This window comes from Lygodium microphyllum, chromosome 4 (assembly GCF_053477565.2).
Source record: "Lygodium microphyllum isolate KBCC chromosome 4, Lygodium_microphyllum_v1.1.10, whole genome shotgun sequence".
Lineage (NCBI taxonomy): Eukaryota > Viridiplantae > Streptophyta > Polypodiopsida > Schizaeales > Lygodiaceae > Lygodium > Lygodium microphyllum.
The window spans coordinates 2,812,402-2,834,918 of record NC_141138.1 but is presented as its reverse complement, the minus strand read 5'-3'; the positions used below and the strand labels follow the sequence as shown (position 1 = coordinate 2,834,918).

Sequence of the window (22,517 nt, the reverse complement as noted above, 5' to 3'; positions counted from 1 at the left end):
TTGAGTATGTTCCTTGGTACATCATCAAGGAAAGGAAGAGTTAATTGAGGAATATAATCTCTCAACACTTTATGCATGGCATTCATCATGTGAGCTACTGAATTCGTAGCCCCTTGAGGTAGAGTACACATGCGGACTAAGCCAAGAGGCGTCTTCATTGTGGTAATGTCTCGGCTTTCCAAAGCAAGCTGAAATTGGTCATAGCCTGAATATAAATCTCCCATGGAATAAATTGCTCTACCTGCAAAAGCTTCAGCAAATTCATCAACAATTGGCCCCGAACCAACATTTCTAATAGTGACTTTATTGACAGGCTGTAAATCTTGAATGAATCGCAAAGATCCATTCTTGTTAGGCACAGTAAACCATCGGTTGGAATATGGAGCTGAAGATGGCTCCAATATTTGCATTTTTATCTTTTCATTTAGAAGCTCCAATAACTTAGTCAAATGAGCCCTTGGTACCGGAATTGGTTTAAGATTCCAAGGAACATGTGGGACCGTAAAAATCACCATTGGTGCCACAACGCTTGGATCCACATAGCCAATTTCATGTGGCTGAAATGAAAAAGCTTTACCACGATTCTTCAACATCTGCATGAAGATTTGCTTTTCAGCTAACAAGAGAAAATAGTCTTCACCAATTTTCAGCTCTTGTAGACTTTTTGCTGTAAATTGGTGACCAATATCTTTGGGATCACGAAGGCTTGGCTATTTAGATACCCTTTCTTCTAGTCCTTTACTTTCGGGTGGTAGAGGAGTAGCCACTGGCTTGACCTTTTTATCAACCGTCTTATACTTTGTTTGTACTCTTACCTCTTCCTTGTTCGGATATCCAAAAGCTTCATGATCTGCAAATTCTTGAATTATGTCATATATATCCAATGTGCATACTTGTATGGACTGATTTTTAGCTTGATTTTCTGCATGAACAGCTGCATATATTTCAACCATTGTATCATTATAAATCAGGCCATAAAATAGCCCTGAAATTTTTACATCTTTAGGCAAAACATCAATTTACTTCAGTTCTTGTTCCACATGACATAGATGCTTTCTTTCAGCCCTATTTATGGCTGAAAACTGTTTATAACAGCCCACACTATTGGCCGTAAAAACCTGCAAGTTAGCTTTTGGCCTTGCCTCCTTTATATGTGGAGGCAATTTTTTATAACATGATGCACTGCCATAGCCTCCACTTATAGCAGTGCTACTCGAAAACCCTTAAATTCTCAGGCATTAAGAGGAACAGGATGATCTCTCAATCGATCCCTATTCCAGTGATGATTTACACATACAGTCAAGAATTGGACAGCTTTGTCATTATCCTTACTTCTTATCCGAGCATATGATGAACCATCATCAAGGGCCTTTGTCTCTAAACGAGACTCAGAAATAAAAGGTTGTCCAAGAATAATAGGATAGCTACAGGAATCTTGAACAAATAAATGAAATTCATCTTTTACATTACCAATAGTAACTTGTATATAAGGGCATGCCGCATAAAGATCGCCAGAGAATTATTGGCTGCTTTCATGCGCCATCCTGGGTCCACATCAATGGGCCATCCGCCATTCTCGTAGAGACTTCTTGACAAGACATTAATCTCCGAGCCATGATCTATAAGGGCAATGCATGGAGTCTCTTTTCCTCCAATCTTAACAACGATTTCAGTGGTCGCCCTTGCCCAATGGGTACGGGAGTAGTGACTACTAGGAATAAGGTGAGCATCACTTTCTTCTTGCATGTTGTGAAGATGAGCTTCTTTCTTAAGCATGGGCTGCACTTTTAGATTGAGAAGTCCCCACCATAATAGCTTCTTCAGTTTTTGCTTCATAGATGTCTTCATCTTTGGCTTCTATGGCTGATTGCCTCCAATCGAATCCCTTGAGTTTTCAGCTTCTCTTCATCCTGCAAATACACATGAAGTGCTTGCAAAAAAGCATTCACAGATTCTTCAGTTTCTTCACCAACATATTGTCTTTTTTGTTTAATTACATCAATTATTACATCATGAAATCCTCGTTTTGCAATTTCGAGAATTTCACCTAATGTAAATTCAATTCTACTTCCAAGAATCCTTTCTTCTAGGATCCGCTTAAGATCCGTTGCGGTCTCTATGTCAGACTGCAACTTGTAACTGGGATGTTTGCTTTTTCTTTTTCCTTATGTCTTCTTTGTTTGAGGGGCATCTCCCATATCAAGCTTTGGCGGTGATGGATTTTCAACAGCCTTCTACTGGTCTGGTTTACTTCTTGTCATGCATTTAGTTGGCCCTGAAGAAGAAGGACCGGCAACATCTTCATCTCTTCTTCTCTTTTCTTCTATCAGGGCTTCATGATTATTAATTTCAGCTAACCGAGCAAAAGCTGAAAATGAATCAATTGGCTCGGTCCATCCGGTTCTTCCTCGGATGCATTGACTGGCAGTAGTTAAATCATCTTTGGTTGCCTTGCCTTGCTCCACGCGATCTAAGGCCTGCATCCACACTTTAGATTTTGCATTAGTTTTACATGCTTTAACAATTTCATTAGTTGGCTCAATTTGAAGCCCATAGGTTGTTGCATCAACAGCTGCATAGGCTGTTCTTGTTGCCAAATCCTCCAATCTTTTCTTTATGCCACCGTTGCCGAAATTTGGCTCAAGAGGAAGCCCGGTTTCGGTTGCATGAATTTTTACCATCCTTCCAAAAGACTAACTTTTTTGCTTCAGCTTCACAGAATGCACCGCACTCCCTCTTATCATGCTGTAGGCTATCACACCAAATACAGCGTCTTTTGAAGCCTTCTCGTACAGGTCTTTGGGCAGTTGATTGTTCCCTTTCTTCCACTTTCACATCAAGCCTTTCCACTTTGGAATTAATCTCCGTTAGATTAAGATGGAGATCCCGCATGCTTTTAATTAGCTCGTCCATGACATCCTTCTTTCGAGATGGAACAACAGAATTTCTTGGTTGCTTGGCTATAGAGATAGGAGGTCGAGAAACAAGAATAGGCTCCTTCATGGATTCAGTTGGTGCAGGGGTTGATCCCCATCTTAGACGCAACTGCTCTCTTCGAGCAATCATATTAATTGCTTCAGTGACATCACTCCAAGCAATCTTCAATCCCGTCTCAGAGTCAGGATCTTCAAGTCGATAAGTTAGCTTTTCTTGAAGGAAAGGATCTGCAGCCTTTATAAATAATTCAATCTTCTGGCTTTCCATACCTTGTGGATTGTCAGGATCTAGTTGAGCAAATTTGCTTTCAAATTCGCGATGAAGAGCATTGGCAGTTAAACCCTTATTGGGCCTTTCCACCCATTCAGTGAAAAATTCCTTTGTCATAAGGTCGGAATCTTCAAGAAAAAATTATTCTCGAAGAGCCTTCTTGAACGCGGACCATCCCGTGTCTTTTTGGAAAAGACCATGATTTCGGTCGTGGAGACCATGCACGGCAAGCGGGCAAAATACCGGCTCCAGGCATGATGAGGAACTTCGAAGAAGACCATCTTGTCAGTATAGAGGCGGATAAAAGAGGACACATTTTGTCCATTAAATTGCTTGAGCTCTTGCCCAACTGCTTCCAAAGCTTTAATGGCGGCGGCATCATTCCGCTCTTCTTCTTGTCTCCGTTGTTGTTGCAATTGCAACTGCTGCTGAAATTGCAATTGTTGTTGTTGGCTTTCTTGCATCAGACGAACCAACCGTTGCAAGGCATCTCCTCCCGAACTTGATGATTCTCCCATTGTACTTCCTCTTCCACAGCGGACCTTTCACATTAGGTTCACCACTATCGTCGTGTTAGGGGTTGAAGGTCTACCACCGGGGCTTAGAGCAGAAGAAGAGTGTGGGATTCAAGGTTTGGAGAAGGGAAAAAGAATGGAGTTTGACAAGATTCGGGTTTTAGAAAATACTTAGTTGAAGAAGAAGATATCAAGCTTTTTCTGTGTATTTAGCATTCATGAATGGAATGAATGTCACTATCTTGATTACATCAAATGCATTTGGAAAAATAAGCCATTACATAAAAGGATATTCTCAGATTTTTAATCCAAGTGCATATACCAAATGCAAGCTCAAATGACTTTTGACTCATATACATAGACGGATTACAACTCCAAGAAACTAGTATTTTGATGGTAGACTCAAGTACATTCAGGACATGGACCAATAGTACATGAAATGCATTGATGGAGTATAATTTTAACTTCAGTCTTGTTTTAAAACAGAAAATTCCAGCCCATAATCAAGCTCAAAAAGTGTACATAAACTCATGAATAAGCTCCTCTAATCATTGATGGGTAAAGCCCTGATGTTAAGAGGTCAATTTCTTCTATTTCAATCACATGAATCACTTGTTTGTTCATCAAAATGGACAAGAACAGTGGGCTGCCCTGTTTATGACTGGTTTTCTCAGCCCATAACAGCCCATATACCTTCAAAATTCTCCCCCTTTGCTTGCCCCAAAGTCACTCAAGTACTTGGGTATAAGTCGGGCTTCATTGGACCATGAATGAGATAAATAAAATGAGAGAAGACGTACATAAGAGCAGGCTGAATACTTTTCTCTCAAATTTCCCCCTTTTATAGATTGTCATACCATGCATTTTCGTCAGACCAAATAGACGGGTAAGAAGACTGTCATACCATGCATTTTCGTCAGACCAAATAGACAGGTAAGAGGAGTTCTCACCTTCCTTGTTTGTATCTTCATCTTCAACTCTAGTTTATCTTCAGTTTGCATGCTCCAAAGCATGCACCATAGCTCCCAGTTTTCTCCAGATGCTGCAGGTTGTGCAGGCCCGCATTTTGCGCCGAAAAATGCAGGCTGCATCTTGCTCAGCTCCACTTTACTTTTTGACCTATTTAGGTCACTTACAAGTCACTTTGGTTCATTATTTCAGGTCCCCCATGAACCTAGTGGACTTTTGGCATTTTCATGATTTCTAACCATATTTTCCACTTGAATCAATGTGATTTATCCTGCAGAACTGTCAATTACTTCCAGCTGACCAAGTTGTAGGTTCCCATAGACTTATTTTTTTATCAATATACTTGGTACAACTGAAAATTGTATGCTAAATACAAAAGAACTTATGTAACTAAGTTGATTGTTGGGTAACAATGACTGAATTATGTATGCAAATTCCTCATATAAATCCTAGTAAAGTTCTTCTGTGTTCATAAGAATCCCATGATTTATATTATGAATAATAAACTCTTTGACAATGGCCCTTGGGAGACTTGCGTTTTTATTCTAGTACTTTGTCTTGGCATTGTGTGGCCCCACTTCCTTCAAATACTCACGGTTTCCCATTGTTGCACAATAGATCCATGGGCCCCTAATAGGTAGAAGGCATTCAGAGCAATAGTCTTTTTCTTGTGGTTTTTGCTGGTTTTCTTGAAGGACATTTGTGGAAGACTAGTAGACTAGGGGGATTGTGTGGATTAGGATTGTGAGGACTGTTGAAGTAACGACCAAGGCCGGGAAGATTGGTGTTCACAGAGTTGTGATCAGGAGGATCGTAGGAAGACCCAAAAGTCTTAAACCTCCGTCTAAGGTTTTAGACTAATCTCTATTAGAAGATTAAGGGTGCATGTTGTGGCTTATGGAGGGAGACATTGTGTTAAGACTCTGGCTCCTGCTTTTGACGGCTTGGTGCTTGTTTCATTGAAAGTTGAGAGATACATAATATGGAGAATACAAACAATGAGAAGGCAGAGGCAGAGCTAGCCCAAACTCTTCGAGAGTATGCTGATCATGCTTATCGATTTGTTTATAACTTTTCAATCCTGTTGGGCTACTAGTTTAGTTTGAAAGGCTTGCTGTTGTTTCGTGCTTATCTAGTTTATTGTACTGTCTTTGATGACTGGTTCATGCCTAATCTACACCAGGGACGCACCTAAATTGCTCGGAGTTTTGAAGGGCATGGCTTGTGGGTTGATTGACATCCAAAACAATTTGAACTCTTTTCTGACGAAGGTTAGCTTCCTTGTACGCTTTCTTGCAATATTCCAGAATATTGAGTAACGAACAACGTTTTCTCACTGTAAATAATTGGTGCTATAATCAGTGAGTAGCAAGCTCCCAAGGCGGCTCAGCTAGACTCCTGAATAAATGAAATCATTTTTGTGCTTAAGTCACTATTGAACAAGGTATGGAGGCAAAGGCATCTCTTCCCAACTATGATGAAGTCGCTTCAATATTGATGATGCAAAAAGGATCATCATGTGCTAGAGATATAATCCAATTCAAGCAATGAAAGACTGTCTGCTCTAGTGGATAAGCATGTTGTGAACCGCACTACAAGCGCATACCATGTCACATTCTAGATGTTTAATCTTGGTATACATCATTGATTGCTACCTAGGAGAGCCTTCGAGGCCTCTAGGCAGCTAGCTGAGGTTGGACAGGAGACTTCTTGGTATGCATAGGTCGAGCATTGGCTTACAGGATATGGGATCAACATGGACCATTTGCCCCCCTTTTAGTATAACCCTGACCCCCCCTTCATACACCTCTCCCACACAGAGAGGAACTTAGTCATGTGGCAAGACCTTTATGAATTGTACATACAACATACATGGATTTTACCTAGGCAGCCCCTTACCCCAAAGATGTCATATTATAAAGACCACTTCATGAAGACTACAACAGATGGCTTCAAGATCTGCTCAATGACACGAGTAGCAACTGATAGAGTCGAGGGTCCAATCTAGATGCTACCCTCATACTTTCATCCGAGATGTATGACATACTCTTTATCCACCAATCCTGACTAGGTGGAACTAGATATAGGGATATCATTCAACCACACAGCTAGACATGTACTACCTCATGCCCTCGCTAATCCCTATATGAACACTATTTGGTTTTTTATGTCACCTTAGTTTCTTTTCATAGTATATCACTGTCCATCTTTTAGCATGTCACACTTTGACATCTAGTGACGACTGGCATTGTACATGTTTTTGTCTCATAGCCTGATTTCAGCCTCCACAGACATTAATCTCTCTCTGTGTATTGTTCACTGTTTATTTTCCGTAGACATAGCATTAGATGTTAGCTATTTTGGGACATGGGAAATTCCATGACTTTTAGATGTAAGATTTTGGTCTCATAGGCCGATTTGGCCTTTTGTAGATGTTAATAGAACTCTCTCTCTCTCTCTCTCTCTCTCTCTCTCTCTCTCTCTCTCTCCACCTCTTGTCCGTGTGTACGTGGTTCTCTTTGTTAGCCTACCTATTGTAGTCATGTCAGTCTATCATCTCCTAGTTGTGTTGGCCAGATTTAGTGGTTCTTTGCTATATATAGCAGCCACCCCCCAATTGGTCTACACATTCTTCTACAGGTTGTGTACTCTTCGGCTTTGACACTCTTTGACTTTGGTGCTATGATCTTCATAAGCCTGATTTAGTGCCCTCAATGATGCTCTCTCTTTGTGTTCGCGTTCCTTCTTTTGCTGCTGATTCTCAAATGGTATCATTGCCTAAAAGTGAGGACATAGTTGAGCCATTTGCAGAGGAGACCACCCAACCATCAAACACAAGCATCCACCCTTGCGTTTGTTGCCCCTAGTGACATCATTTGCATTCAGGCGACATCTTTTCGAGGGAGGTGACATCATCTTTCACCCAAGCGATAGCTTTTCTCATCATTTGACAATCTTCTGACACCAAAACGGAAGGTTGCTACTCTAGTTGATCGGTTTTTGACCCAGGTGACAGTCTCTGATCGTAGGCAACAATCTTTGGTTGCAGGCGATAGCATATTCTCCCCAGGCAACACATCTACAGGCCAACTGTAGCTGATTCCCTCCTATTTCCATGCTATTGCCAGCCAAACACAACTTTTTTGGGTGATTGTGTTAGTAGATTAGTCAATTCATGGTTGAGTCTGTACTTGTGGTACAACAGGCTGGGCACAGAGACATTTTAGGCATTTTATTTGCCATTGTTTATTATGGTTTAGGCATTATTTGCAGCCAGTCGGCCAGCATCTAATGTTGGCCGACCAATCATATTTTGGGCATTTATTTGTCCTATATATTGTCTGGCTCCCTCTTCCACTTATTCATTCATCACTTGACAGTTTCTGGGGAGAGGGAGCAGGTGCTAGTGCCTCCATAGCCGATGACTCACATTGTTTCTGTACTGTCTCATGTCTTGGTATATGGATTCCATTTCCTGAGCATACATCTGAGTTCTCATCTGTATTGTGTTCTTTCTTTCCCTTTCTCTTTTGTCTTGTGTTTCAGCAGTTTATTACAGCTTATGTTTACGCTTCCATTGCTGCACCACTTCTGACATGGTATCAGATTTCAGGATTTATGCTCCTGCTATGTTTTCTTGTTGATTTCAGGACTGTTTTCACCCTTGCTGATCAAGCGGCTGTTGCTCCATACAAACGACCTGTTTGACCTACGTTTTCTGCAGATTTGCCATCGCTTGTTGTCCAACACCTCCTGCTGCTTGTGTTTTCCTCATCAGGCTGCTGGTGACAGTACCCTACACCTGTTTATGCATTGTGCAGCCTGTGTTTTTCTGTTTTCAGCACTATTTTGGGTTAGGCGACTGGCAAAACAGGCCGTTTTTGCTATTTCTAGCAGTTTGAACTGATTTTTTGACTTTGTGCAGCAGATTTTGGCTTCTTTTGATCAGATTTTGGGTTATATTGTATGTGAACTCTTGCTTTTTGCAGTCTGTGCTCGTGGTTTGGTTGTGTTCCCTCTCCAAATACCTTCTTTTCTCTACTTCTGCTCTACATCCTCTCCAGATGGCTCCTCCGTGCACATCCACTGATGATACGCTACATGGAGATTCTAGCGAGGCTTTTGCAGCTTTAGAGAGGGGTTTGAAGATAAAGAAGTCGAAGGCCTAGTGTTATCACTGTGGCAAGAAAGGTCATTTAAGTAAGGACTGCAGCGAGTTAGCGGCTTCCAGGAAGAAAAAGGGGCAGAAGACGAAGCGGGATGTGGACTCCTCCGACGAGTCCTTATCTGCCTTAGATTCCGATTCCGATCTTCCAGCCAAGGCGAAGTCCAAGGTGTGATAGGGATTCTCTTATTCGGATCGTGGGAAGGGCTTAGTGGCCCCTTCCTGAGCTACTTTCTAGTGGTGGTGATGAGGTCATCCCTTACGACTCTCTAGTGCTAGAGAGGGAGTGTGAGAGGGTGGTGAGATGGGGTAGCCGCACCTCATCTATATTTCCATACAGATGCACAGGATCCAAAGAGGGAAATCCCAGATGCATCGATCGAAGTCTGGTAGGTACAAATCCTGGAGCTGGGATTGACATCCAGGTTCATGATGGACTGATTATTTGACAGAGAGTGGGTGGCTTTCGTCTGGAGCTCAGATGAGGGGACACTTTGGCGGTCTGGCCAAAGAAGGGGAATTCATGGTCATTTATGTGCTGCGGCATTGGTGACAGGATGGTTACGTATGCTACATCAGGGGCATTGTTGACAGACATTGAGAGCTGCTATGATCTTCTCTATCTTCAGGAGCTGGTACGATCGACATCGACATCAAGTTCTCTCCGAGGCACCTTGGTGGTGGCTTGTGCACCCACTACTTGGGTATCCCTGGTTCTACTTTGGTGGACATTGTTATGTGTACTATGATGCGACATTATCATTGTATATTGTATTATATCACATCACCCATGATCTGAGAGAGGGTGTTAGTAGATTAGTCAGTTCATGGTTGAGTCTGTACTTGTGGTACAGCAGGCTGGGCACATAGACATTTTAGGCATTTTATTTGCCATTGTTTATTATGGTTTAGGCATTATTTGTAGCCAGTCGACCAGTCATATTTTGGGCATTTATTTGCCCTATATATTGTCTGGCTCCCTCCTCCACTTATTCATTCATCACTTGACAGTTTTTGGGGAGAGGGAGCAGGTGCCAGTGCCTCCACAGCCGGTGACTCACATTGCTTCTGTACTGTCTCATGTCTTGGTATATGGATTCCATTTCCCAAGCATACATCTGAGTTCTCATCTGTATTGTGTTTTTTCTTTCCCTTTCTCTTTTGTCTTGTGTTTGAGTAGTTTATTACAGCTTATGTTTACGCTTCCATTGCTGCACCACTTCTGACAGATTGCAGGTTCTCGAAGATGTCTTATAACCAGTTTGAAGGTTTTGATGACTTAGAGGATGAGGTCTCTTATCATTCCTTTGAGAGACGGAGAGATTATTCTGCTAGTCCTTGCAAAGATCACGAAGAAATTGTGAAAGTGCGCAATAGAAAGGAGCAAAAGCACTAAGACAAAGGAACAGAGAGAGACTGCAAGAAAAGAAGAATGGAATTTGCATTGAACGAGAAAGAATGTTGATACAAATGGGAAAGCAGGAGATTGATCAGTCCTTGCATGCAACCCACAACGTCAGTGAGGGCACCAGATCAGGCTGATAATGATGGCAGCACCAAGCACAGAGGAGACAGGGTGTCGGAGTGTGCACCCGTTGGAAAGGAAGAAGATTGATTGAGATAAGTGATTGCTAAGTGGGGGACAACTGTAAGTAGCTACAAAATCCCTAAACTGGCTGCTGGAAATGCCATATGTACTGGCTGACCAGCATTTAATGCTGATCATGGCACAATAAATGCTGATCATGGCACAATAAATGCATGAAAAATGCTAGATGGCCACCAAAAAATGCCGACTGGCAAGGACAATATCCAACAAGTGTGGACAACTTGGGAAATGCAGAAATTGCCCATGGAAAACACATTGGAACCCGACAAATAAAAGAAATGCATAGAAATGCACTCAGACAGTCACTCTAGAGTGAGTAGCCCCCCCCATCAAAACACGACATACATGTTAGAGCTCCAAAAGTACTCATCTGACTTAGACTAAGGCTCATAGGCAGGAGATGACAAAGCATGACAAACATGATTGCTAACACCCCCTCTTAGATCCTTGATGTGGCGGAAGGCCAAGGAAGAAACGGATCCTGGGGTGGCAAGAGGAATGCCAAGGTCAATGAAGTCCATTGATGTTGACTGCCGATGAAGAAACTCCTTATGATCTTGGGAAACCCCCTTTGAAGCATTAGGAACCAGGAAATCCACAGTTGCATCACCGAGATTGTCCCCCTCTTTAAAGGGATGGGGGGAACAAGAGGAAACCACCGAAGGGGGGGGGGGGGGTGGGAGATGGGAAGGAACGTGTGGAATAGATGGTGCACAAGTGGGAGCGGGTGTAGCAATAAACATTTGTCTCAGAGGACCCTGCATAAGAGAAGGGGAATGGAGCCTATAAAGCTTGCTCTCTTGCCAACTTGTCGTGATAACAGTCCTTGTAGAAGAATTCTCAATACAAACGGCGTGTTCGGCGAAGACAACACGGGTATCAAGCCTAGTAAGGCCATAAATTGGGAGGAGTGGAAAGCCCAAGTCCGGAACATAAAAGGCCTATGAAAGGGAGCTTGAAGTGTGGTTGGAAAACAAAGGCAAAGTGCCAACACCACTAATAGGCACTGATACAATGTCACCAAGAGTGATTGAACCCTTAGAAGAGCGTAGATCTTGCAACAAATCACCTTGTGGAGTCATATGACTAGAAGCTCCACTACCAACCCACCAAGCCCCCTCAGAATATGAGGTAACTATTGAAGAAGGCTCCTCCAACTGAACAATATGAAGAAACGTGGACTCGTGGGTAATCGTTGGAGTAGAGGTAGAAGGCTCGAATGTTTTAGCTCCATCCTTCGATCTCGGACAAAGGTGAGGATACTTCTTCCAATATTTATCCTCTGTCCCCTTCCTACAATATGGGCATTTAGGCATCTCCAAGTTGGAGTCAGAGCTTGAAGAACTCGCTTGTCATTTAGCCTTTGATTTTCCCTTCTTCTTTCCCCCTCTTGAATTTGCAACAAAAGCTTTGGCGGAGGTGGATCCATTGACAACAACCTCTTTGGTGCGCTCATCATGCTCCAAAACAAGTGGGGCAAGCTCCTTCTATAGAAGCTTATCACAGTTTGTCAATGTAAGAAGACTGGTGTAGAAGACACTGAAACCGGGGAGATGGCAGCCGAGTCAAAAGAATCATAGCAATATCTTGTAAAGAGATTATCCTGCCAAGGGACGCAAGCTCATCCCTCATATCCTCCAACTTGCTCCATGAAGAATCATCAACAATGAGCATCCATAATTTCTTCTTGAGAGTAATCCGGTGGTTAAATGTCTTCTGATGGTACAAAGAAGCAAGCTTTGTCCACACTTCCGATGATCTCCGCAACTTGCGCATATGCACTAGGACAGATTCTTGTAAGCTCATAAAGAGGAAAGATCAGGCTATAGAGTTGAGTCGATCCCATAAGGCCACACGATCCATCGCTGATCCAACTATGGGATCCTCCTCTGGACGGGGAATAGGGTGGGTAACAAACTCCCAAAGATCGAAGGTATCAAGGATATGAGAAAGCTCCTCATCTATGAAATTGGTGGTAAGATATCTTCAAAATCCTATAAGACACCCACAAGAAGTTTGTGTTTTGGCAGTGGATAGTCCCAAAAAAGGAGGAAATCTGCTACAAGATGCTAAGATCTCGATGTAGAAGGTCCACTTGAGGGTGAAACGCTGTTGTTGGCGCATAGAAGGATGTAGAAAGCCCAAAGCACAGATCATGCCGTTGCGTGCTTCACTAAGGTTGCGTTTGATTGGAGAACGACTGTCACCTTGCCAGGAGATTGTTGCCACCACCTAGAAGGTTCTGCTTAAACAAAATGCTGATGGAGATGTGTTGCCCGATTCTTGGAAGCAGTTGCCTACACCTGGTTGATGTCATTTGGCCTCTTGATGATGTCATAGTACACCAGAAGTAGTCGCTTGGCCACCAGATGATATCGACAACTCAGTATAAGTTTGTGTTTTTAAGCAAATGCAGATGTGGATGGCCTCCTTTGCTTGAATCATGAACTCTATGTCTCTCTCAGACAATGATACCATGCTCTAATACCATGTGAGAGTGCACAATGGAAAGGAACGGAAACATAGAGACAAAGGAATAGAGAGAGATTGCAAGAAAAGAAGATTGAAATCTGCACTAAACAAGAAAGAATGCCGATACAAATGGGAAAGCGGAAGGAGATTGATCGGTCCTTGCACGCAGCCCATAGCATCAATGAGGGCACCAAATCAGGCTGATGATGATGGTGGTACAAGCATGGAGGAGACAGAGTGTGTACTTGGTGGAGAGGAAGAAGATTGATTGAGATAAGTGACAGCCAAGTAGGAGACAGCTATAAATAGCCATAAAGTCCCTAAACTGGCCGATTTGTTGCTGGAAATGCCATAAATGCTGGCCGACCATGGCACAAAATGCTTGAGGGCTGAAAAATGCGAGATGGCCACCAAAAAATTATGATTGGCAAGGACAATGTCTGACAAGTGTGGATAGCCTGGGTAATGCAGAAATTGCCCACGGAAAACACAAAGGAAGTCGACAAACAAAAGAAATGCATAGAAATGTACTCAAACAGCCACTCTAGAGAGTGAGTAGCCTCCCCCATCAAAACACAATAGACATGCCAAAGCTCCGAAAGTCCTCATTTGACTTAGATTGAGGCTCACAAGCAGGAGATGACAAAGCACGACTGCTAACAAAAATGAGGTCACCAAGCTTGTTTGTGTGGGAGCCTTCTTCTCTTCCCTCCCTCCATATTTCCCATAAGACCTAACTCCATGGTCTTAAGATGCCATTGATGGCACCCTTTGTGTAGATGCTCGTGCTTTCTTCTTTGCCCAAGGAGGATTGCTTGGATGGTTCCAACTATTGTTTGTGGTCATATAAGGTGGAGTATGTTGAGAAACCACATCATTTCGAACAGTTTCCCTTCTTCATGTCCATTTTTGGTTTCCATTTTCAGCCCAAAAAAGGCTTTTTAGGGCCTTCTGAGAGAGTCACGAAAGACTTTACTGGGTGAGACTCAAGATTGTTTGTGCCTATATATACGGCACCACCCATTCATTCCACACTTCTTTTCATGAGACCATCATCTCTCTCTCTCTCTCTCTCTCTCTCTCTCTCTCTTCTTCCATCATCTCCATCCCTATTGCTAGGCACAAGTCTTCAGCTTCCTTTGGCTGCGTTTATGGTGGTAATGGCTTCTTCCTTAGTTAATGCTCCTTCCCACACATAGGTGATAGCTTCCTTGAGCCCTTCCCCCTTGCATTTGGTGCTCACCCTCTCCTGGCGCGAGCATCCACCAAGTTGGCGTGAGCTTCAAGGCTTCAGGCGTCACTACTCCTTGTGTTTGGTTGTTGGGAGGTTCCCCTTCACGTGGCATCTTCATGATCAGCTTGGCGTTAGTTTTCCAAGCTCCATACACTTGCATTTTTGGTTCTTGGCTCCCCCCTTCCATCAGGCCTCAACGCCTTCATTTGCGTTTTCAGCTTTTGACCCCTCCTCCACTACCTGACGTCACTTACAGTAGTTGGCGACCACTCTTCATTCTACGTTTGCAGAGTTAGAGGCTTCTCACCCTTCGAAGGCACTCTCCCTGCTCGAGACGACACCTCATCATCCCTATGTTTGCAGACTCAGAGGCTTCTTCGGTAGTCTCCCTGCACCAGGACATCCTTCATGCTACGGCACCCTTGTATTAGATTCACTTCATTATTTCACTCATTCATCATCTTATTCATTTGAGTTTCTCTTCTTTTCTTAGTTTTTGCTGTACACACTTTGTGTTTCTCTCCAAAAACCCTACTCTCTCTTTGGCTACTTAGTCATTTCTTGACTTCGTATCAGAGCCAGAGGTGCTCAGTGAGCTGTGAAGATCCTTTGCATTGGAGAAGGCAAAGACAGGTTGCATGTTTGACATCAACATACAATTATTACTCTACTTCCACTGCATTACTGGGAGATATCCTTATCTCCCTCCCACCCTCCCTTTTCTAGGTTGCCTCACTTTGGTACCATGGTGTCTCCACTGACAGATGGCTTGTCTATTGGGTGCTCCTATTGTACCAAGAACAGTCACACCTCGGAAGATTGTTGACATCAACCTTTGCTCCCTACCCCACCGGAGTATATGCATCTTCCACCAGGCACTCCTTGTGCTACTTCTTCTTTCTGGGCCACAGAGATTGTTTTGCATTGGCTCTTAGCTTACTACGCTCAAGGCAATAAGACACATCCGATGTGCACTAAGGCATAGAGTGGTCAGAGGCTCTAAGACCTCACGAGGCGATAAGTCCTCTTGGAGACCACCACATTACGTAGAGGTTTCCTCCACCCATTTTCGGGTCCAATGGTTACCATGGCACATCTTCTCCATAGCCCACTCCATTGAGAGTCCGCGATTGTTTCCCACTCTTTGCTCACCCTGAGCCTCCTTCTATCCCACCCTCTTCTACTCAGGTTTCAGAAGACACCTTTGGGTGCTCTTCGGCTTCAGGGTCCTTCGAAGCTCCAGATCTCTACTTCAATATGACTGGCAGTACTTCCTTTGTCATTAGACACCTAGGGGTTTGTGATCTCCTCAGAGGGGGCATCTCCTTTTTCTTCAGCTTCAGAGGGGGCACCTATTCCTCTAGTTTCAGAGGGCGACCTTAAGTTCTTCACACATCATCTTTTACTTTTGAGGTTTGGCTCTCTTTTGTGAGCAGTTTTATCTCTACTAAAACCCAATATCTAGAGGATCTATCTTCTATCGGGGTCCTTGGATTTTTAGTAGCGACTTTATGACTAGGCCTTTGTATTCCTTCTAGCATGGTGTAACGGAGCTAGTGGCATCTCAGCCGAGATGGTGTTTCAGGTTCTACCGCTCATTTGGTCTCTTGACTATCTTCATAGGTCTCCTTTTAGGTGGCTTTCTTGGATTGTAGGGTGGATCTTCTTCTTTTCACCTCACTTCTCTTTTGTGCTCCTTTTTGGGCTTGAGAGGGGGTGTTGAGAAACCACATCATCTCCTACAATTTCCCTTCTTCATTCCCATTTTTGGTTTTTGTTTTTAGCCCCAAAAAGGCTTTCTAGGGCCTTTCGAGAGAGTTGGAGCACCACTCGAGAGACTTCAGTGGGTGAGACTTGAGACTGTTTGTGCCTATATATACGACATCACCCATTCATTTCATACTTAGTTCTTTTCATGAGACCATCATCTCTCTCTCTCTCTCTCTCTCTCTCTCTCTCTCTCCTTCCACCTCCATTCGTATTGCCAGGCGCCAGTCTCTCTGGCTTTCTTGGGCTGCATTTATGGTAGTAGTGGCTTCTTCCTCAGCTAGCGCTCCTTCCCACACACAGGCGACAACTTCCTTGAGCCCTTCCCCCTCGCATTTGGTGATCACCCCCTCCTAGCGCCAGCATCCATCTGGCTGGCATGAGCTTCCACCCTTGAGGTGTACTTGCTCCATGTGTTTGGCTGGCAGCCACTTTTTGGGAAATTGTATCAATTATTTAAAGCCTTGCATTAATTTTTGGAGAGCTGGGCTCTTCTCCTGTGCAAATTGTCAAACAGTAGCATAGGAGAAGAGAGAAGACAGGTCAATTAGCCAAAAGTTGGGCATAGCGCCAGCATCCATCTGGCTGGCATGAGATTCCACCCTTGAGGCGTACTTGCTCCCTGTGTTTGGCTGTCTGGAGGTTCTCCTTCACATGGTGTCTTCATGATCAGCTTGGTGTTAACAGATTTGGAAGCATGAAGACATTAGACTTTGCAGCCACTTTTTGGGAAATTGTATCAATTATTCAAAGCCTCAAGGAGAACATGGCGTCTTCATGATCAGCTTGGTGTTAATAGGTTTAGAAGCACGAAGACATTAGATTTTGCAGCTGATTTTTGGGAAATTGTATCAATTATTCAAAGCCTTGTATTAATTTTCTGAGAGCTGGGCTCTTCTCCTGTGCAAATTGTCAAACAGTAGCATAGGAGAAGAGAGAAGACAGATCAATTAGCCAAAAGTTGGGCATCCAAAAGTTGGGCTGGATGCCCAACTTTTGGCTAATTGACCTGTCTTCTCTCTAGCGCCAGCATCCATCTGGCTGGCATGAGCTTCCACCCTCGAGGCGTACTTGCTCCCTGTGTTTCATTGTCTGGAGGTTCTCCTTCACATGGCATCTTCATGATCAGCTTGGTGTTAACAGGTTTGGAAGCATGAAGACATTAGACTTTGCAGCCACTTTTTGGGAAATTGTATCAATTATTCAAAGCCTTGTATTAATTTTCCCAGAGCTGGGCTCTTCTGTGCAAATTGTCAAATAGTAGCATAGGAGAAGAGAAGATAGGTCAATTAGCCAAAAGTTGGGCTGGATGCCCAAGGGAAAGGGGAAACCATAACCCTAGAATTATTGTATAAAAGTAATGAGCTTGAATGGAAATGGTTATTCTTGTGTGTGCAAACTTGCTCCTCTACTTTCTTCTCTAAACCCTTATGTGAGAGAGCGTGAGATTGAGGGAGAGGGAGTGAGTGAGAGGTGGGGGACAAGGAGAGTGAAACCTCTAGCCTCCTCTTTGTACTCTCTCATGCCCAACCATGCTTTCTCTTGCATGATGAGGGCTGTAGAGGGTTGAGGGGCAATGGAGTGCTCACTTGGATTGTGGATCTAGGGTTTGCGACCTTCTTGGTAGGAGGCACATGACGGTTTGTTTCAATCCATGTTCGAGTGTCTAGGTGAGAGCTACTCTATGATACATGCATTCAAGCTCTTGAAAAAATAAGTGTGTGCCCAATGATCCCGACATATTGAGCACGTAGCACAACATTTTGGTTCCGCTGCAAAAATAGTAGAATGGACAGAGTAACCTTTTGGTGGGGGTTGTGCCTTTTTATTGAGAAGGGGACAGTCCCAGTAAACACTTCTCATATTTCAGTTTTTGCATGGGAGCCTGAAGCTTGGGAGCGTTGTTCCATTCATTTTATTGAGAAGGGGACAGTCCAAATCTGGTCACAGACAGTCCCGTAAACACTTCTCATATTTCAGTTTTTCCATGGGAGCCTTCATCTTGGGAGCATTGTTCCATTCCATGTTTCATTCTCTCTTTGCTGCCCAGACTCCTCTGCACCTTTGTTTCCATTACTAGTCATGTTTTTATGTTCCTGTCATCTTGATTGGCAAGTGAAGTGCTAATATGTCTTGTTTTGCATTACTTCTCTGAAGTTATAGTTTCCTGTTATTTCTATGTGTGGCAATACTGACAAATGAAGCCAACACCGATATGAGATTATCATCTTTTTTGCAGTTGAAAGGGGGAGAATTTTCAACCAAAAATGGGATAAGCTATTTGGAGTCCAAGTATCTTCTCCTAATGTTTTATTGCCAGAGTGTTATGTTTTATATTCTCTTGAAGGCAGAAGGAAGATCTGTCAAAAATCACCCCGTCATTGAGAGGCTGATTGAGATTCGTCTATTTCTAGAAAAGGTGAAAACAAATGTTTCAAGACAGCCAACTGTATTATTTTCTGTGTTCTGAGTGTTTACATGAGTATATATTGTCCACAGATTCGACCCATAGACACGAAGCTCCAATATCAGATTGAAAAGCTTCTGAAACTAGCATCAGGTTCTTCTTATACAACTAGAGGTGAGGCAGACGAACAAGAAGAGGATGCATTAATGTACAAGCCAAATCCAGACATGCTTGTTTCAAAGATTGATGAAAATGACAAGGTACATTCCATAAAATAAAGTCTGGTGTATGGGCTGGCTGGCTTTAACCCGAGGCTGGTTTATTCATATATATGTTTTTGGTGTTTTGGCTTTTCAAAGAAGTCTTTCCAAATCACATAATCCTCTAAATGATCAATAGACTGAGAAATCGTGTTATTTCCTGTTTGCTTCAGTTTATGGTGTTGTTTCTAGTACAATCCTCATGTAATGTTTAAGCTTTTCTTTGCAGGAGAAATGCGGCATTTATCGCCCCCCTATGATAGCTCCAACCACCATGGATGAAGAAAGAAGTCCTAAGGGTAGGAAAGCTGAATCCAGGGTTCAAAAGGAGGCACTGCAGAAAGCCTCCAGGAGTGCCTTCATTAAGGAACTTGCCAATGAGTTAGAGGGGAAACCTGAAGAAGTATGTGGTCGATTTTGTATGTGTACGTGTTTTTTGGTTGAATCAAAATTGGATATACATACCAATCTACAATGCTTGATACAGGTTAGAGAATATGTTGGGTCAGAGAGCAAAGAGATGTCAAGGGAACTGTCTAGGCTTGAAGCTCGTGCACAGCAAGAAGAGAATCTTTTTGCACGTGTCCCACTCTCTAGGGTTGAAAAGAAAAGATTGAAGCATCTGAAAAGATCACAAAATGGGTAAGAGCTATATAACTTTTTGGGTTGGATGCCATTGAAGAAGATCACATCTTCTTAATACTTTTGGGTGTTTTGGCAGGCTGTTGGGGATGTTAGATAGCTTTGATGATGATGTTGCGAATATGTTGGACATGGAGAACAAATCTTCGAATAGGTCTGATTTGGACAGGTCAAAGCCTGAAGAGTTGCCACAGACTTTCAGTAAACTGCGGAAACCCAAGGTAAAATTTGGAGCTACAAGTCTGAAATCTTCAAGCTATATTATCAATGCATGAAAGAATTTGCACGGACACATCTCAGCTACAAAATTTTGCATGTGAAATTGCTCCAAGGGTGTGCACATGATTTTCACCCTGCAGGAGTTTTAACAGTACTGTGGTTTTGCAGAAAACTACCAATTTCAAAAGACAAAAGGGACTAACGAGCAAGAAACCTTCCCACAAAACCAAGAAAAGATGAGAGAATGACAGGAGCTGCAATGCTGCTTAATGTTACACGTCGAAGTTTTGTGACTGTATAAAGCTATGACTGAGCTGTGTCACAATCTTTGTCAGTGCAGTGTACTCTGTACACTGGGCTGTCCTTGCAGGCTTTCCTATGGGGCTTCACATGTCCCTTTATTGGGTACCATAATCCATTAAACAAGAACAGATGGGGGATTTTACTTGGCTACGAAGGTGAAATGCATCTCCTTTGGATAAATCAAGATGTTTTTGGGAATTTTTATAGCCACACATTTCACAGCAATATCAGATGGGTTAGTGTAACAGGAAAATTGAGGTTGCCCTGCAAAACGATAGTGATGTGCCTTCCACTGCTTGAGGACAGCAGGCAATTTTGGGAATAGTCTAGTCCTCTTACTGGCAGAATAGATTGTTTGAAAGGTGTGTGTTGGAGCAGCATATACTGTTAGTAGCAACATCTATGTATTCAGGCTGAAATGAACCGATGACGACTCTTGTACCAAGTGGGTGAGGCTGCCATGATGGCATGATGCTGGTATGGGTCTCACTCTCATGAAACTCACAGGATGGTAGCTGTTGAAGTAAAATGGTTGACTTTAGAATGAATGCTTTCAGCTTGCTCAACATACAAGCATGTGTAAGCACTCCGTTTCATCTTAACGCCATTTAAAGCTGTCTGTTGGCTTTTGCTGGTGGTCATTGTGCAAGCACTTAGTTTCTTATTCTTAATGCCATATAAAGCAGTTTGTTTATGCCATATAAAACATGTGTAAGCACTTAGTTTCTTCTTGTTGATGCCATATAAAGCAATTTGTTGGCTTTTCCTGGTCGTTGTTGTGCGATCCAATGTTTTGTCCTTGGGCCAAAGACTCAAAACCCAAGATTAGCATGCTTGCATTGTCTGGATATTCTCATAGGGAAGTTCAACTGATCTAGTGACAAAGTTCATTCTGATAATCAACCAACTGATGGAGTTGCATCTGTGGCTGGGGGATATTCTGCAGCCTAGCCTAGAATGAATTTGATCATGAAGGATATTGTTAGAGAAGCAGTTCTGCTTAGGTGTGATCTATAATTCTCAGAATGAAGTGTTGCTAAGACAGTCCTTTTGAAGGTCAACATTCACTTTGCCCCTCTGAGGAAGAGTTAAAACACATTTGAGGGATGTTGGAACTTTGAAAACTTTGAATTTTGAGGGCTGATATTATTACTGTGCAGTCCTGGGATAAAGAAAGAGCTGTGGTGTACCACATATATATTTTAGAGGACCCTATCTAAGCTAGGAGAATGTAACACTTACTGGGAAATATGTTTTTTTTTTTGGGGGGGGGTGGGGGTGGGGTTGGGTGGTGGGTCTGAGGGATATTTTACAAATTTGCAATGTTTTGGAGATGTTATAGCATTGCAATTGTGACACTTCACAACAAATAACAGATATTAGTTATACAAGATTTCTACCGTACTCCTTGTGTTGTCACATTTTTAATTCCCAAGGTGTTCTTTTTGGCATGTGCCACACAATTGGACCATCTACGTTATGAGGCTTTTGAACTCTCAAAGTTTGGCTACAATATCAAGAGTCTTAATCATTTTCTAAGCTCCAACTTCAACACCTATCAAATCAAAAGAAGGCAGCTTAAGAGCAGTGATAAAGGTTGGCACTAGTAGGGGGCTATCGGAGTCAGCTCAAGTTGTACAACATGCACAAGCAAAATGGACAAGTGAGGGTTTATCAAGTGTCCAATACTACATTAACCTATTTGAGGTTTGGAAGGAAAATGTCAAAGTTGTAAAAAATTCATGAAACATCATAATCATCTTATTTTCCATGCAATATCAATGGTTGGCTTGTAACTTACCCCCTTGAATTAGAGGGCAATGCTTCAAGGACTAAACTCTAGATAAAGCCCTAAAACCATAACATGTACTTCTACACCATTGGTTGGTACAAAAGAGCTCACATGCTTGTGGTTTCAGTGAGGGAAAGGAAGCAAGAACAATGATTTTGCTAAGGTGGCTGGATCAACACTCTTATTGTGTTTTTGCATAATGGATAAGATATATATAAATTTGATAAGGTGCTTGGAAAAAGTAATTAGGTGTTTTCAATGTGTCAACCTTATACATGCGATACTATTGAATTTCTTTTTCCAAGGCATGGGCTCCTAGTTCTTGGTTATTGAAGTATCAAAATGTACCTTGCAAAGATGTGCCTTAAATATATATCCAACATGTGTCAACCTTATACAGTGTAATACTTGTAACTTTTTTGTCCCAAGATACGGTCTCCTACACCTTGGTTGCTGAAGTGTAAAAACTATAGCTTGTAAAGATTTGCCCTAAAACATTTTTCTAACATTACGTTCCCATAAGTTACTTGAGTTTGAATGTTGGTTTCCCATGAAAATTGGGCTTGAGAACCTAAATATCAATGTTGATACAACTTTGATCACTTTTCAAGCTAGAGAACTCCACATTGAAAGAGTATATTCAACCACTTGCATGTTGAAAATGTGGTCAACCTAGCTCTGTGCTTAACAAGGTAGAAGTGGGAATTTTTCCTATTCACAAACACCTTGCTTAACCTACCTCTATGTACCAACATGCTTTCTAATTAGCTTTAGTTTTTCAACCTTTGAAAGGATGAGAGCAATAATTTCATATTTAATCAATTTGCTTCCATGTTATCACGATACTTAAATGACCTGTAGTACTCTTAAAAACATGCTCCATTTGAATATGGCTTCATTATATTCCAACTCTTCTCAAAGCATTCAATTGGGTATTGTGCATGTGTTTATTGAAC

At 42.5% G+C, this 22,517-nt stretch overlaps 1 protein-coding gene across 1 annotated transcript; it reads left to right on the top strand.

Moving 5' to 3' along the window:
* The first annotated feature begins 5,370 nt into the window (after positions 1 to 5,370).
* On the top strand, positions 5,371 to 20,502 carry LOC148036739 (uncharacterized). Its single transcript, XM_087677180.1, has 8 exons — positions 5,371 to 5,729; positions 5,875 to 5,962; positions 18,178 to 18,357; positions 18,438 to 18,605; positions 18,835 to 19,008; positions 19,093 to 19,247; positions 19,327 to 19,468; positions 19,635 to 20,502. Exons 1-8 carry the CDS (start codon positions 5,674 to 5,676, stop codon positions 19,704 to 19,706), a joined length of 1,035 nt encoding a protein of 344 aa, XP_087533306.1. The 5' UTR covers positions 5,371 to 5,673; the 3' UTR covers positions 19,707 to 20,502.
* Positions 20,503 to 22,517: the final 2,015 nt, after the last annotated feature.